This window comes from Eptesicus fuscus, chromosome 8, assembly GCF_027574615.1.
Source record: "Eptesicus fuscus isolate TK198812 chromosome 8, DD_ASM_mEF_20220401, whole genome shotgun sequence".
NCBI lineage: Eukaryota > Metazoa > Chordata > Mammalia > Chiroptera > Vespertilionidae > Eptesicus > Eptesicus fuscus.
This window is the reverse complement of record NC_072480.1, coordinates 88,556,608-88,574,911: the sequence shown is the minus strand read 5'-3', so window position 1 is coordinate 88,574,911 and position 18,304 is coordinate 88,556,608. Positions and strand designations below refer to the sequence as shown.

Sequence of the window (18,304 nt, the reverse complement as noted above, 5' to 3'; positions counted from 1 at the left end):
GCTTACTGCTCCCCCAACATTGTTCTTTCCCGGCCTTGTGGAGTTTCCCATGACGCAGTCACTGATTTTTATTCTAATAAAGATTCAAGGGTATTTCTACGTAGATTTCTGAAACTCTTTCTCCGTGAACTCCAAATTATAAATTCCAACCACTTGGCCTACAAACCCCTCAAACTCATCCCATTCTTCTCAATTCAATAAGGCCTCTGTCTTCTCAGTTTCCTCTGAGTTCCTCTTCCCTGCCCCTCAGACTGGAAACTACCTCTAGGTGGAAAGCCAGGGTGATAGAGGGGTCACCTTGTTTCTTTTCCGTCAGGTCCAACAGTCCAGACTGCTTGTTGCCCATTGTCTGAAGACAGTTGTTTCATCCATTATGTTCAGGTTTTGTTTTGTTTTTGTAGTTGTCCCGAAGAAGACGTCTTATTTTATTTGCTATGGTTAAATTTCACCTCTCCTTCTCAGAAAACGTTGATGGGATCATTTACTCTGTGGTATCCTCTAATGACTGGGGTCTAGACCCCTGAGTACCTTCCATAGGAGCCCGCCTCCGCGTAGGGGCGGGAAAGCCCGTTTTTCACTCGCGAGCGCCTCCTTCCGCCTTCCTCCCGCCCGCGTCGGCCCGGACGCTCGCGTTCCTTCCGTGCGCGCCGGCTCACTGCGCCTGCGCGGCGTGTAGACGCCGCACGCTCCCGGAAGTAGGAGGTGTCTGCTCCAGTTTGTGTGGCCGCCGCCGCGGGAACACCAGCCGGTAGTTTTTCCGCGTCGAGAGAGGCGAGGTCTTCGAGTTTGGCGGCGTGAGCGTGAGCGAGTGTCGGTCTCCACAGTCCTCTCCTTACGTGACACCCGGCATGGAGGTTGATCAGAGCCTACAGCCTGGCGGCACGGCCGTGGCTCCCGCGCGGCAGGAGTCGCCGCGGTCCGAGTCCGGGGAGGAGCCGCAGCCCCGGCATCCCGAGGTGAGCAGCCCGCCCGCGCCCGCCGCCCCGGACGCCCGCGCGCCCCTTCCTTCCTGGGTGTTCCGCGGGGTCCGCGGCCCGGACGCTTTTTTCTGCCCCAGCTCCGGGAGCCTTTCCTCGGGGTGGTTGTCCTGGAGCTCTCGCCGGTCCGAATTGCCTCCTGGGTGAGAGTCCACAGGCGAGGAGAGAAGCCCGGGAGCTGGGGTTTGAGAAGTTGGGTGGGAACTGTGATCTGAACGTGCTGGGCACACTGTTGCTGTGGTCATTCTGCCCAGCCCGTATCGGTGATTGGCAGGCTGTGCGTTTTCCTAAAAATCACACTGTGTGTATGTCACTGGAGACCTTTGGGCCCATCTCCTTCCGGCCTTTTGTGTCTGTTAGGGCTTCGTCCTTCATTTTTGTCCATTTATTACTGTCTCATATAGACCTACGTGTGACTCATTTTCTTAATGGGTACAACTTTCTTTTTTTTTTTTTAAAAATATATATATTTTATTGATTTTTTTTACAGAGAGGAAGAGAGAGGGATAGAGAGTTAGAAACATCGATGAGAGAGAAACATCGATCAGCTGCCTCCTGCACACCCCCTACTGGGGATGTGCCCGCAACCAAGGTACATGCTCTTGACCGGAATCGAACCTGGGACCCTTGAGTCCGCAGGCCGACGCTCTATCCACTGAGCCAAACCGGTTTCGGCCGGGTACAACTTTCTTAATGATTTCGACGGTTCACTGGTAAGTGACAGTGGCACAATTGTAAAAACGGACTTAAGAGCTTAGTTATTCATCTTCTTTTGAGTGAATATAGTTATTTTGACCAGCGCTGCGGAGTGTAAAAACAATCTAATACTAGAATTCGTCATTTCCTGTTAATAACAAATTAACGTTGAGTACCTCATAGAGTGAATGCTTACTTGCAAGAGGCTTCCTAGCTGGTGCTGCTTCCATCCTACAGCTAATTCTCCAAGCAGCAGCTGGAGTGATCTTTTTGAATTTACCCATCTGACTGGGTCGCTCCCCTCCTTCGGCTCCAGTTTGCTGCCCCGCGGGGCTTGGTTCCTGTGTCCGGAGTCACTGCTTCAGCACCCAGTTCTTCCTCTTGCTCCCAGGGCGCCTGGCTGCCTTGCCTTCTCGAAGGGTCTTGGTGTGCGTGCTGCCTTTGCCCCGCATGCTCTTCCTGGGGGTTTTCGCACAGTTTATCTCATTCTCCTTTCCATGTTACTTGGAAGGTCTTCCAGGTGCCTTCTCTCTAGAGAACATTTCTTCTTGCACCTCATATCCCTCTTCCGTCTGTGGCACTGCCAACAACAGCATCATGTAAGTCAGTTTAAGAATAATTTTTAAAGTTTATTTTAGTAAGGGAAGTATAGTTGAATATACTTCATGATATTTCAGTCTTAAAGCTTTGAGATATGGTGACGTAGTAAGGCCTGGGTCTGTGTTCCAGACTGGTTTTAGTGACTGCCATATTTGTTGAAGATCTATTGTTGGATACTGTTAATAAATGATCATGTGGGTTGTTGTGTTGTTGTTGTTTTTTTCATTCTCAAGCAGAGTTTTTTTTGTTGTTGTGTTGGAAGTTAGCTAAGTAAATTTCCATTATTCCTAATATCAATTGTATTTGTAAATGAGTGTTGCATTTTTATATTTTTAACAAATAGGTTTAAATTCCATCAGAACTCTTCCCTGGGAAGAGTATTGGTTCAGTTAAATTCTGCTATTTTAAGGTGTGTTTTTTTAGTGTCTGGATGCAGTTTTATTTTTAACGTTTTTATTGATTTCAGAAGGAAGGGAGAGGGAGAGAGAGATAGAAACATCAATGAAGAGAGAGAATAATTGGTCGGCTGCCTCCTGCATGTCCCACACTGGGGATCAAGCTGGCAACCTGGCATGTACCCTGACCGGAAATCAAACAGCAACCTCCTGATTCATAGGTCCGACACTCAACCACTGAGCCATGCTGGCCAGGCAAAAAAAACACAAACCCCCCAATTTTTTTATTTAAGAAAAGAAGAAAGGTTTATAACATAATAATATAGTTATCCTGAATAACTGTTATATGTGACTTTTGGAAATTGTCTGCTTGAAACTGAATACATTTTCTTTTTTACCTTGGGTACTAGGAAATTTTGAATTAGATTTCTAGTCTATGTTGTTTTTATATTGGGCAATTTCTGTTAGCATTGTGAAATGAAGTCAGGTGAAAAAAATCCTCAGGAAGTCATTGCTTTATACATGCATAATGTTGTAATGAGTAATTTAAAAATTAGTTCGTAAATTTTAGAATATTGTTAGTGAAAAGGTCTGTTCTATAATCTGTGGTAGTAATAAGTAAAATGACCACTTATTAATAACCAAGGTGGTATGGTATTAGGAGCCTGATACACACAATCTCATTTAATCCTTATGATAATCTTGCCTAAATACTATTTACCATTACCAATACCAAATACCATTTGAGACAATTATTATTATACTTTGTTTTATAGATAAGGAAATGGATAACCAGAGGTTAATTAGTAACTACCTAAGGTCATGCTGCTGGTAAATGGTCAGCTGTGGCCCTGTACTCGCAACATCAGTGCTCTTTTTACTTAGTTTCATTGTTTGTAAGGAACTTCTTGACTCAGGAGAGAACACTCTCAATTGTATTGGAAACACATCTCTTCCTATCCTGCCTTCCTTCCAGTGATAGCAACAGGCATGTTTCACTGAACATGGAGCACAAAGAGACCCCATCCTCAGAAGTTTGAATCTTTAAGATGCTTGTACTAATTTTAAACTGTATTTTTTTTCTTTTTTTTTGTAGAAAAAGCAACGATGTAGATATGATGGCCAAGAAACAAAAGGATCTAAGTTCATTACCTCCAATTCAAGTGACTTCAGTGACCCAGTTTACAAAGAGATTGCTATTACAAATGGTTGCATTAATAGAATGAGTAAGGATGAACTCAGAGCTAAACTTTCAGAATTCAAGCTTGAAACCAGGTAAATAAAATTATAAACATAGTACATGCTCATCCTAGAAAATCTTGAAAACACTGAAAAAGTTAAAAATAATCTTACCATAAAGAAATAACCATTATTAAAAATTCAAATAACAACTGTAATTTATACTCTTGTCTGTACTTGAATCTGTGTGTGCAACTCTTTTTTTTTCTGTCAGTCTTTTAGGTAATTGACTAGGACTGGGGAGTTGAAGTCTCTGAATATTTTGACAGCCTACCAGTAGTGTATAGGAATATCTATCTTATTATGCCAAATGTTTTAAGTTCTTTCAGTTGCTCATTTGGTTGCTGGATAAATTTTATAATGAGATTGAATAATTTCTTTTGTCCATATGTATTACTAGAGGCCCAGTGCACGAAATTCGTGCACGGGTAGGGTCCCTAGGCCTGGCCTGCGATCAGGGCTGATCAGGGCCTTCTGGCTGCCCGCCAGGGGCCTTCCTTTGTTCTGCTCGCCCCCTGGTGGTCAGTGCACATCATAGTGAGCAATCGAACTCCTGAGGGGACACTGCATATTAGCCTTTTATATATATAGATTTTGTAAGGAGTGTTCTTTGAAACCAGGTTATTTTAAAAAATACTTCCTGGTAGGTGAATGATATTTACATTACGATTCCTAACAGTAGCAAAATTACAGTTATGAAGTAGCAACGAAAATAATTTTATGGTTGGGGGTCACCACAACATGAGGAACTGTATTAAAGGCTTATGGCATTAGAAAGGTTGAGAACCACTGCCCTAGGGTATCTTTGTGTTTTTTTTAATGTATTGATTTTTAGAGAGAGAGAGAAACATTGATTTGTTGTTTCACTTATTTATGCATTCATTGGTTAAGTCTTGTATGTGGTCTGACTGGAGATTGTGGTCTGACGCTGCTCCCGACTGAACTACCCTGCCTGGGCCTAATGTGCCTTCTGAATTAGTTTTCCTAGTTAAATAACTAACAGACATTCAGGTTTATATACTAGGCTCATATGTTTTCATATTCATATGGACTTTTTTAGTTATCTAACCTACAAAAACCAAAAGAAAGAGATAGCACAATATGTTCAATTTACTTGAATTTTTATACTCTGAAATTTGTATTTGGCCAGTAGAATAAGTCAGTATTATTTTCAGCTTTTGTGTCATGTATGTCATCTTAATTTTAAAGTAATATGGCTACGTAGGTGGTGTATGCTGACAAGGCTTATGGTTTGAAGTACCAGAATATATTGAAGAAAATGCTCTTATATACTACAAAATGAAAAGGTACTTGCGAAAGTAAAAATTGATGTTGTATTAAACATAATATTTTAATTTGTTCTTGGCTAAATGAGGTTTGAGTCTTGTTTTCTTTACATTTATTTTAGTTAACATTTACTAAATTATGCTGTCACTGTAGGTGTTCAGTCCAGTGACAGCAGGGAAGAGTTCAGATTCTTGACTATGAAATTCACCTAAGAGTTAATTTTATTATTTTCCTTAGAGGAGTAAAGGATGTACTAAAGAAGAGGCTGAAAAACTATTATAAGAAGCAGAAGCTGATGTTGAAAGAGGATAATTGTGCTGACAGTTACTACGACTACATTTGTATTATTGACTTTGAAGCCACTTGTGAAGAGGGTAACCCACCTGACTTCATACATGAAATAATTGAATTTCCTGTTGTTTTACTGAATACTGGTACCTTAGAAATAGTAAGTGAATTGTTATATTTTAATTTTACTTTTAGCAGTAATTATTCTGGGATTGGTTAGTAAGGCAAAGAATCTCAGTTGCTGTTTCAGCTAGATTTAGAATTCTAAGTGGGCCTTTTGCTCTTGCTGTGTGCTTTGTATCAGCTTGATTAATAGAAAAGCTATAATAAAGTAATTTTAGAGTCTGCTTTCTCCTTTTCCAGTAGCTAAAATTATAGTGTTTTTTCTGTTTGCTTAGAACACATATCTAGCTAGACTTCAGAATCTCCTGGGTTGTGAAAAAAAGTGCTGATGCCTGGCCCTTATCCCAGAGATTCTGGGTTAGCTGTTCTATGCTGGGGTCCCTGATGTCAATAATTTTTAAAGCTTCTCAGTTAATATGCAGTCAGGGTTGAGAACCACTGCTATAAGCTAACGTATCCTCTGATCTCTGAAAATGATAATTTACAGAAATCACCTTTCAACTTAGAACTGGCCATCTTTCTGGTGAAAAGTTTATGGGGGAAAACAACTCTCATAACCTAGGCTTCTAAGCCATGTAAATATATATGCTTTAGATCAGGCGTCCTCAAACTACGGCCCGCGGGCCACATGCGGGTGTTTTTGCCATTTTGGTTTTTTACTTCAAAATAAGATAGGTGCAGTGTTCATAGGAATTTGTTCATAGTTTTTTTTTAAACTATAGTCTGGCCCTCCAACGGTCTGAGGGACAGTGAACTGGCCCCCTGTTTAAAAAGTTTGAGGACCCCCTGCTTAGATACTAGTTATCCATGTTACTAGTTCAGGAAGTCACCAGGAATTCTCCATAATAATACTGTTCGCCTTGTAAAATCTGAGAATATATCATAACATTTCATCTATCCAAAAGTTACTCCAAATACTATGAGATATCATAGAGTCAAATTTTGACTTTAGAGTTCAGTTTAATTGAATCTTAGTATAATAGTAAGGACTATTGAGGAGTAAATGAGAGAGTAGTAATCTGGAGGTAATTTAACCCTTTGCACTCGCTTGCTTTTTTCTCGATTCCTTTATTCTACTTGGGATTTAATGCTAACCGTGTCGAGTCACACTCGACATCCGAGTGCAAAAGGTTAAGTGAAGACTGGTATTTAAAGGAATTATAATTTGAAAAGCTTTTAGTATCCTGAAGTAGAGGTTGCATTTAATAGTCTGACAGTTTCAAAATATTACAAACAAAATTATCTACATCATGTTTCTCTGGAAAATGTTTATTTAAACTTCAGTTTGCTGGCTTGCTTGCAGATACTTGCTTTACTGTAAAAATTTTAAAACTGAAACATAATTTTTAAAATAAAAAATCAGTTTTTCTTGAGACTTTATCAGCTCTGCCTTAATTAAAATGGATTATGAGGGGGAAAATCAGAGTGCTTTGGGAATAGGAAGTACCCTTAAATTGTTAAAACTAGAAGTTCTATACTGTAAGCACCTATAGAACTTATAATCTTGTGTGGTTGCATTTGTCATGTATCATGTGTCACATACCTTAAGTCATAAAAAGACATTAATTTGCTGTCCTTTTCTTATAGGAAGATACGTTTCAGCAGTATGTGAGACCAGAGGTTAACACCCAGCTTTCTGATTTCTGCATGAATTTAACTGGAATTACTCAGGTTATAATTCTGTGTTCCTTTTTCAAGAGTTTGAAAGTTGTTTTGAAATTAGTGATTTATTTCATAGCTTAAGTTAATAGGTACTTTGCTTGCTTGGTAAAGATTTTTCATATTGTAATGTTTAAGAAATAGAAAAGCAAATTTTATATCTAAAATTTTTCTCAACTTTTCCTTTGAAGGAGTTGTAATGATGAATCGAAAGGTTCATTTGTTTGCAGTGCTAGTAAAATAATTATTACTGTGCTGAACTTGGATATAAATATTCTGTTTTGAACCTGACTTTATATACAGTACTAGAGGTCCCTGCAGGAGAAGGGGCGGTCTCTCAGCCCGGCCTGCACCCTCTCGCAATCTGGGGGCACTGGCTCCTAACTGCTCACCTGCCTGCCTCATCACACCTAATCACTCGCCTGCTTGCCTGATCTCCCCTAACCACTCTGCCTGCCTCCCTGATCACCTCTAACCCCTCTGCCTGCCTGATCGCCCCTAACCATTCTGCCTGCCTGCCTCATCTCCCCTAACCCCCTCTGCCTGCCTGCCTCATCTCCCCTAACCCCCTCTGCCTGCCTGCCTGATCACCCCTAACCACTCTGCCTGCCTGCCTGATTGCCCCTAATGGCTTGCCTGCATGCCTGATCGCTCCTAACTGCCTCTGCCTTGCCCCCCGCTGCCGCAGCTTTGTCCAGAAGGACGTCTGGAATGATGTCTGGAAGGTCGTTTGGCTATTCAGTCTAATTAGCATATTACGCTTTTATTATTGTAGATAAGAAATATTACTAATGATTACCTTTATTCTAAGAAAATTCAAATGGGAGCAGATCACCTAGAGATGGAAATAATGACTGATGAGGCCTTGTGCCTCTCTTTTGGGGAAGTGACAGCATCTTCAATTATTTAAGGGGTATTTGTGTGACCCTGCTATTGTTCCTGGAAGTTTAATATAGGGTAAAGGGTGAGAATAAATGCCAAATAGGCAAAGGATAGGTTTTGTCTGTTGGCTCAGAGCTCCATCTATGCCCTTCTGTGCTTTCCTATAGTTCAGGGGAAACTGCGTTTCCTAGGTGCCCCTGGAGCTAACTTCTCACTGCGGAGCATGGGCGCAGTGGAGAAGCTCCGCTCTCTGCTCCTCACTGGGCTCAGCAGGGGTGGGGGCGGGGGCAGGGGCAGAGGCAGGGGTGGGGGCAGCTGCAGAGGCAGGGGCAGGGGCAGTGCAGTCCGCAGGCTGCTGTCTTCCTTGGCAGCACCGTTCCAATGGCAGCAGCAAGTTCTCAGCAGCCTCAGCAGGGCATGGTCTGGCTCCTTCATCCATGAGAGTGAGAATGGCTTCCTGTAGCTATTAATCTCTAACTTCACTTTTTTTTTATTCCTCTTCTAGTCTTTCCAACTCTTTGGTAACCACTTCCCAATATTAAATTTTATCTGTTTGAAATACCTAGTGGGGGCTCTAATTCTCCACTGATGCAGGTGAACCCACAGCCCAGCCTATGCAAAGAATAATATGAATGGGGAGGAGGAGGAGGAGAGAAGGAGGAGAAGGAGGAGGAGGAGGAGATCATTGATAAGCCAGAAGAAAAAAAAAAAAAGAAGAAATCATATAATAGGACGTCAGGGACAACATGCTATGATTTGTTTTTATTTGTTAATCCTTCCTAGAAAATATTTTTTCCATTGATTTTGAGAGAGAGAGAGAGAGACATTGATGTGAGAGAGACACATAAATTGGTTGTCTCCTGCATCTGTCCCAAACAGGACTGAGGATCTAACCTGCAACTCAGGTTTGTGCCCTTGAACCTGAGATCCTTCAGTGGGCAGGTGGACGCTCTTAACCACTGAGCAACTCTGGCCAGGGCCATGCTATGATTTCTGATGTTAGCAGTTGCAGGTGGTGATAAGGCTCAGAGTACAGCCTTGAAAATAGTGGCTGAGATGAAGTGAAAGTGTAGTTTCCCTGTAATTGATGATCTTTTAACTGGGATGTGATGGTATTACTTGGTTCATTCAAGTGACTGTCAAAATAAGGAACAATAATTCCAAGATATGAGATAGGGAGAAGGATGAGGGCATGTCAGACTGTGCTGCAGAGGCTCGGAGCAAGCGCTGTGTGTGTGTGTGTGTCTATGTGTCTATGTGTCTGTGTCTGTGTCTACATGTGTCTGCTGGGGGCCTACCCCCAGCCGTGCCACAGAGGCTTGGAGCAGGTGCCCCTGTGTGTTCTTCTCTCAGGCTCTGGGCTGCGCCTGCGTGTTATTCTCTCGGCCTGAGCTGGTCGTGACCGTTATGGCATCCTGACCTAATGTGCATATTTCTCTATTATCCTACCTAACTAGAGGTCCGGTGCACGAAATTCGTGCATGGGGTGTGTGTCCCTCAGCCCAGCCTGTACCCTCTCCAATCTGGGACCCCTTCCCTGCAGGCCTGGATCCCCCCAAACTGCCCTTCCCTGCAGGTCTGGCCCCCCCCCCCACTTGCCCTCCCCTGCAGATTTGATTGTCCCCAACTGCCCTCCCTTGCAGGTCTGGTCCCTCCCAACTGCCCTCCCCTGCTGGCCATTTTGTGGCGGCCATCTTGTGTCTACATGGGAGCAGCCATCTTTGACCACATAGGGGCTTCCATCTTGTGTGTTGGTGTGACAGTCAATTTTCATATTACTCTTTTATTAGATAGGATAAATTATTAATATGCAAATTGACTCTCACGCCAACACACAAGATGGCCACCACAAGATGTCCATCAGGGGAGGGCAGTTGGGAGGGACCAGGCCTGCAAGGGAGGGCAGTTGGGGGGGCCAGGCCTGCAGGAGAGGAAAGTTGGGGGTGACCAGGCGTACATTGGAGGGAAGTTGGGGGAAACCAGGCCTGCAGGGAAGGGCAGTTGGGGGGGGGTGGACCCAGGCCTGCAGGGGAGAGTAGTTGGGGGGTACCAGGCCTGCAGGGGAGGGCAGTTAGGGGTGACCAGGCCTGCAGGGGAGGGCAGTTAGGGGTGACCAGGCCTGCAGGGGAGGACAGTTAGGGGCAAACAGGCTGGCAGGGAGTGGTTAGGGGGTGATCAGGCTGGCAGGCAGAAGTGGTTAGGGGCAATCAGGAAGGCAGGCAGGCGAGCAGTTGGGAGCCAGCAGTCCTGGATTGTGAGAGGGATGTCCGACTGCCCGTTTAGGCCCGATCCCACTGGGATCGGGCCTAAACGGGCAGTCGGACATCCCTCAAGGGGTCCCAGATTGGAGAGGGTGCAGGCTGGGCTGAGGGCCACCTCACACACCCCCCCTCCTCGCCCCCTGTGCACAAATTTTGTGCACTAGGTTTCTAGTATATGTGTGTGTGTGTATATATCCATATATATATATGGATATATATATATATATATATATATATATATATGTGTGTATATATATATATATGTATGTATGTATATGGATAGATAGTTAATTTTTTTAGTCTCTGATTTTTGGTTGTATTCTAATGTGGCAGGCCCTTTGTTCATTTATTTAGCTCCTTTGTTAATTTATTCATTCATTCACTCACTCAACAAATATTTGAGTGCCTACTATACTATTTGCCAAGGTACTTGGTCTACAAAGATGGTCAAGTCAGTCTCTGTCTCAGTTCAGTTAGCAATCTATATTCAGGAAGACACAAAGAAGAAACCAGTGGTCACAATATGGTTATGAAGGCTGACAAGTCAGGGTATCATAGGCATCTAAAAAAAGAGGGTTGTCCTGGGAGAAACGTGCTCACGTTGGTGAACTTGGGCCGAGTCACGATAGGTCAATAGGTGGAAAAGAATGACTGGGCATTTTAGGTGTAACAGCAGGATTGTAAGTAGTTCATGATGGTTCACAGGCATATGCTCCCATATAAACCTAAAGGGTAGCTGAGGCCTGCCATGTCATGAAGAGCCTTGTGTGTCTTTTTATCCTGAAAGCCTTGGGGAGTGTTTGGAGGATTTTAAGTATGAAAGTGATGTGATGGGTAAGATTTACATTTTAGGAAGATCAGTTTGGCGGTGGTATGTAGTACGTGATAGAAAGATGTGAGCTTCGAGATAGATTAGTGTAGAGGGCTCTGGCTTTCAGCGGGAAGAGATTTCCTTTTCTCTACTCCAGAGAATTGGTAAGCTACTAGGTTGAGGCCTACAAAAAGAGAACCATTGGGGATGATCTTAAATCTTAATTTTGGGAGGATTATGTGCTTCACTTGAAAGTAGTCCCCTAGTAGCACAATACTTGGCTATAAACACTTTTTAATTATCTTAAAAATGAAATGTTAGGTGTATCTCAGCCAAGGAAATCATGAAGAATTTAAAACATTATAGATAAGACTCACTCTGTTCCTTTCCCTCTAGTGTTTGTGTCTGGGTATTTTGTATGACTACATGTAGCTACTCTGATTTTTGTATATTTTACTTTTATATCCTCAGGATCAGGTAGACAGAGCTGATACCTTCCCTCAGGTACTGAAAAAAGTAATTGACTGGATGAAATTGAAGGAATTAGGAACAAAGTATAAGTATTGCATATTAACAGATGGGTAAGTAGGAAAATTTATAGTATTTTTATCTACTTCTTAAGATTAAGAATGTACTTATTTAACTTTTAGAATAACCTTAAGAATATTATTTACTAAAGGAGACAATATTTTTCCTTTTGTTATCATTGAAAGCAATGAAAAACTGTCTAATCCAGGACTGGAAGGCTAGAAAAAGATACATATTAATATGTAAAACTAAAACTGTTTTCATAAGGACACTTTCTTGCTCAGAAAAGTCCAACTCTTCAGTCTTGTGTTCAAGGACCTCTCATCTGATGTTACCCTACCTGTGTAGCCTAAGGCACCTACCTGCCTTTCTTTTTTACTTTAGTCAGGCTGGCCCATGAATCACATGGTTTATCCTTTTCCTATGTACTTACGCTTTTCTTTGTACTGGAAGGCTCTCTTTCTTTACCTCTTCTTTGTTGTTATTCAAAGCCTACCACATGTTTACTCTGGACACTACAATTCACATTGATTTTTTTTCCTTGAAGTCATATAAAAACCTCTCTGCTGTGTACCATTCATATTAGCATCTGACTAAATATTCTGATATCTAAACTTTATGTACATAAGACTTAGATTTGCAAAGAGATTAAAAATCCTCTCAGAGCAGGGACCTTGGCTACTTGGTGGTCTTTCATATAGCGCTTACTGTAGTGTTGAGTTAAAAATGTATGCTCCAAAGGCATTTGTGAAATGAAAGACTAACTGGGAAATGAGGAACATCAAAAGAAGCTGTGCCAAGGCAGCTCCTCCCATAATGCTATTCAGGTTCAAGAAGGAAGTTCTAAACAACTTCTGTTTCAAACTGTGGACACTACATTTTCAGATTGTACACTACAGCTATGATGTCACCTCCTTAAAGGGTTTAGAGACCCTCACAAACAACAAGGAAAGAGCATTGCATTTAATCACATTGTAATGATGTTTTAACAATGCACGTTTGGGAAAATGTTGATGGATCTCTTTAGAAATCTCATTGATTTCAAACACGAATGGTCAACATTCCTGCTCAGGTATACAGATGATTTTGTTGTAACACAGTGTGTGCGATTCTGTAAAAACCGCACATTCTGGGACAGACCATTCAAAACCTGTGCAATTAGCCAGAGCACTAATAAAGGCAGTAATTGGTAACTGCAGACGTAATTTGGACAGCCAGGCAAGCATCTCTGTAGGTGGGGACTTTACTAAAGTTGCATGAGAGGATATTACACACGTGTGGAAGCAATGGGATCCTGGGGACAGGCACTTATTTTTAATTTTCTTAAAATACATTTGAAAGTACTCCTGTTGCCAGTACAGTAGCTGAGTTGAGAGTTGTGTTTTGTTTTTTTTTCCCTGCTGAAGGTTATAAGTTTGACTGCTATTATTCTGACTCCCTCTGGCTAGTAAAACCCACGTATGGAACCAACACAATTTAATTACACAGGTTGATTAGTATTATAGAAACGTACTGTAGCAGACCAAATTGTATTCTAACTACCTGATACCAGCTCCTTTGATCTCGTTCAAGTATTTTTGTTCATTTGTTTTTATTGTATTTCAAAATATACCCTCACAAAACTTCCAGTATGATAAACCTGACACTAAAAGTAAGCTTAGCAGAATTATTTTAGAATTATGAAAAAATATTCAACAAGATAGAGGTTTGCCTAGATAATCAGAACCATAAAAATAATCATGATAACCCTAATAGATTAGTTTGTGAAAAAATTTTGATATACCCCACTTTTTATATTTTGTTAAAGTTTATTTTTGAGGTAGTATTTTAGAAGAGATTTTAGTTTTCTAAGCTCTATGTTATGTGTAAGTATAAGAAAGAAAGGTGTCATGTAAGTAAACATAGAATGAGTTAAAAATATTCATTTGTAAAGATAGTATAGCATTTATTTTATCCATTTATTTCCTATTTTTGATTTACAAGTTCGTGGGATATGAGTAAGTTCCTGAACATTCAGTGCCGGCTCAGCAGGCTCAAATATCCTCCTTTTGCTAAAAAGTGGATCAATATTCGAAAGTCATATGGAAACTTTTACAAGGTACAATTTCTATACTTTGATTATATTTTTAAGCTGTTGATAAGTTTATTATTTTTTGCATGCACGTTAAGTTATGATTTACTAGGTGCTTTTCACAGGAAAAGGCCATATAATTAGTTGTTACTTTTCAGATTCCAAATTAGCTATGTTCATATGAGTTTAGAAAGAGAAGCTGTTTTTTCTTTTAATCTGTTATGTAAGTAGGTTAATATGATCGTCAATAAAAGGTTTGAAACTGTTGGGGTATTAATATGTGGATTGTTTGTGGAACAGTTAATCACCACTGAATTTTAATTTTATCAAATTTAATACATGTAAAACATTTATTAAATGAAAAAATTTAAAATATAATATTGCAAAGCTGTTAACAGTTGGCAGTTTTCCAACATGGCCCTTATCAGTACTGGTTTCTGTTCTCCTGAGACAAACACTTGCAACTTTTTAAAGCCATTTCTTCTAATACTGACCTTAATATTTCTAAATTATGTGTTTATACTATTTCCTGAATTTCAGTTTGAGGTATCTATTAACCCTACCAGACCTGAAGCCCTGAACCTAACTGTCCCCTATACCTGGGCTCCTGAGCATTAAAGAGAAAAAAATCAACATGATATAGAAAAATGTTAGTTACATGCAAACAAGTGGTTAGAATAAGATGGAACTTGGAGACATTGTAGAAAATAGGTACTAGGCAAAGTACAGAAAATTAGGTAAAGCAGTATAGCGGCAGATTCGGAAATTACCGAAAAATCGGTACAGCGGTCTGGTAGCCTTAAGCTCCTGCAATGGAAGATGAAGATTTAGCTCTCTTGGAAAGCCACCGTTTTGCATGTCCTTCTCCCTGCATCTTTCTGATATAGTTACATTACCTCTTCAACTGAATCATTATTCAGTGCTTATCTTCCTACTGGAGGCACGATGCACAATTTGTGCAAGAGTAGTCCTTCCTTCCCCCATCTGCCGGCACCGGCTTCCCTCTGGCACCTGAGACCCAGGCTTCCCTCACAGCTATGGCTTCGTCTGGAAGGTCGTCCAGAAGGACATCTGGAAGGATGTCCAGTCTAATTAGCATATTACATTTTCATTATTATAGATGATGATGGATTGTGTTCATAGCTTTTCCTCAGATTTAATAATTAACTTCTTTAGTTTTCTTATCCTGTTCCTTTCCATTGAAACTGCAAATCACTTCTCAGCATCTGTATTCAGAACATCGGGGAGTTTGTCAGTTTTTTTTTTTTTTTTGTTTTTTTTTTCCCCTTTGGGGAATAACTTCCTGGAGCTTTTAATCCTGTTCTGATCTGAACTATTTGTTGTTCAGGCTTCTAAAATCATCTAGGAGATTTCCTTTTCTTCTCTATCATCTCTCATCTCTCTTCCTTTACTACTTCATTTTGGTGAAGCACATCCTAACGTAGGTTCATGAGAAAAGTTGTTTGTTTTAAAATGTTTTGTGTGTGTGGTTTTAACATTTCTTAAAACGGAGAACTATGAATATAGAAAAGTGGAGTTTGACAGGTTGTTTAAAGTGAAATCCCTTGTATTTCCACTTACTCATCCCCCTTTCTACCCAGAGCTCCCCTAATCCATACTTTTAATAGGAATCATTTTCTTGCTTTTCTGTACAGCCTTAATATGTATATGTTTATCTTTATATCATAAAGGTAGGTTTTGCCTATTTTTGAACATGATATAATTAACACCATACTGACTGTTTTGTTTATTTGCTTTTCCCTCTCAACCTTATGGTTGAGATTTTCCATGTTGTGTATATGGCTGTAGTTCATTTATTTATTGAGAATCCCATTGTGTGACTATACCAGAGTGTATCTGATGCACTTTGGCTGGCCATTTGGGTTTCGGTTTGAGGCTCTTATGAAGAGTAGTGCTAGGAACATTCTTGTGTATGCCTTCTGGTGTCTTTGTGCACTCATTTTTCTAGGCTATAAACCTAGGAGTGGAATTGCTGGGGTATAGGATATGTATATCATTGGCATTACTAGATAATGCAAACAGAGTTTCCCAAAGGAGTTACATCAATTTGCACGTTTCACCTGAAGAATATATGAATTGATAATTGTTACATGTTTTTGCCAGCATCTGGTATTACCATACATTTAAAATGTAAGTCTACCCTAGCCGGTTTGGCTCAGTGGATAGAGTGTCATCCTGTGGACCAAGGGCCCTGGATTCAATTCTGGTCAAGGGCATGTACATCGGTTGCAGGCTCCTCCCTGGCCTGTGCAGGAGGCAACCAACTGATGTGTTTCTCTCACATTAATGTTCATTTTTTCTCTCTGTCTTTCCCTCTCTCTTCCACTCTCCCAAAAATCAATGGGAAAATATTCTCGGGTGAGGATTAAAAATAAATACATTGTCTGTTGGATGTGTGATGCCATCTTGTTGAGGTTCTAAATTGCATTTGCCTAATTACTCATGAAGTTGAGCTCCTTTTCCTATGATCATTAGGCATTTGGATTTCTTCTTTTATGGAGTCCCTGTTTAAATCTACCCATTTAAAAAACATTGGTTAGTCTTTCCTTGTGTAGTGAGTAAACAGTACAACTGAAATTGTGAAGATGAGCAGTTGAGGCTTTTAGATGTGTAGGTGATATAAACCATTTATATAAAATGTAAAACCTAACCAATCTTTCTGAGAAGGATATACTAAAGATAGAATAGTGATTCTCAAAAGTGAAATTTAAGGAGTGTGTGAGATTTTTATATATATCTAAATGGAGTGGGTATTTAAATGGGCTGAAAAATATGTGGCATTGTCTTTCATTCTTTTTAAAAAAAATTCTCACCAAGGATATGTTTTCTATTGACTGTAGAGAGACAGGAAAGGAGAGGGAGAGAGAGAAACAAACATTAATGTGAGAGGGAAACATTGATCAGTTGCCTCCCATACATACCCCAACCCGGGATTTAACCCACAGCCTGGGTATGTGCCCTGACTGGGAATCGAACCTGAGACCCTTTAGTGCACAGGACGATGTTCCAACCAACTGATCCATACTGGCCAGGGCGTCTTTTATTCTTGATCTTCATTATTTTCATCATCCAGAAATGCCAGATATGTTTCGTGTATCTGTCTAGGAGTCATTCAAGTAAAAGAATACATTACAGAAAAATACCATGTGAAAAAGAATTAGTTTGGGTTAAAATGGTAGAGCTTCAGTTTAGAAGAACAACACATTTCCTTTTATAAATGATTTGTTAAATTATAAAACTGTAAACTTTTTAGATGTCTTGAGGATTCCACCTGTCTATATATATTTTCATCCAAAACTCTAGAGCCCTGGAGGTTTGTATTATTAATTTACTTTAATTAACCAGGAGTATTTGCCCTTTGCTTAACTTTATTTAGCTATTACTATTAATTTCCTATTATTTTTTTACTTCATAGTCGCTGTTAGAATAATAAAGAATTATTTATTGCTTGTTTATTTTTCAGGTTCCTAGAGGCCAAACCAAACTGACAATAATGCTTGAAAAACTAGGAATGGATTATGATGGGCGGCCTCACAGTGGCCTTGATGACTCCAAGAATATTGCCCGAATAGCAGTTCGAATGCTTCAGGATGGATGTGAACTCCGAATTAATGAAAAAATGCATGCAGGACAGTTAATGAGTGTGTCTTCCTCATTACCAATAGAGGGCGCTCCACCTCCACAAATGCCACATTCTAGAAAATAACAGCATTTTTGCCTTTTGCCCATGGATCATTCACTATAACTGGAGTTGCTATAAAGGGGTAGCAGATGAATACTTATTGAACTAGTCTTGCAGTGCAAAATTTAAGCACCTTAGATATAAAATCTTATTTACAGTTATAGATACATATATGTGAACAGATTCTGTGGAGAGGGCATATTGAATTATTTGTCACCAGCACTTTTATATGAGCAGTAATTATTACACGGTAACAGTTCCTTTAGAACTGAATTTTATATTTTAAGGTGTCTAAGATGTGTTTCTTTTGGTTTTAAATGCAAAGTTTATTGAGTTTCCCTTTAATTGTCATCTCATTGAGTTAAAATATATAATGTATTTCTACATTAACATCATTAGATCAAATTATTAAATTGCAGAAAAGATTGGAAGGTGGACCTTATATAGCTTTTGGTTTCTAAACATATTATAATCCTACTGATTTTTGAAGTTTATATGTGAAGTTCAACTGTTTGTGGTGAATTTCATAAAATCCTTGGTACACATACTTGTCTGTGTTTGTTTTCAATTTATAATTGTAAGACTTGTGATAGATTATAGGATCTGGTTAAAAATTCAGTACTGATGACAATGCAAAGTCAGAAGAAAATACCATTTAAAGGAATATCAGAGCTATACCTCAGATTTTATAATACACAGATAAATCAGTGGGATTTGGGGACTGGGCTTTTTGATTCCCCTCCTTCTCATAACATATATCTGCCCTAATTCTTAAATCTAAGAG

The 18,304-nt window shown here is 40.1% G+C and overlaps 1 protein-coding gene across 1 annotated transcript; it reads left to right on the top strand.

Moving 5' to 3' along the window:
- The first annotated feature begins 707 nt into the window (after positions 1 to 707).
- ERI1 (exoribonuclease 1) lies at positions 708 to 18,063 on the top strand. The gene is made up of 7 exons (XM_008146215.3): positions 708 to 956; positions 3,765 to 3,943; positions 5,432 to 5,642; positions 7,193 to 7,276; positions 11,690 to 11,799; positions 13,730 to 13,844; positions 17,302 to 18,063. The coding sequence occupies exons 1-7, from the start codon at positions 849 to 851 to the stop codon at positions 17,542 to 17,544; spliced, it is 1,050 nt and encodes a 349-aa protein (XP_008144437.1). The 5' UTR covers positions 708 to 848; the 3' UTR covers positions 17,545 to 18,063.
- The last annotated feature ends 241 nt before the right edge of the window (positions 18,064 to 18,304 follow it).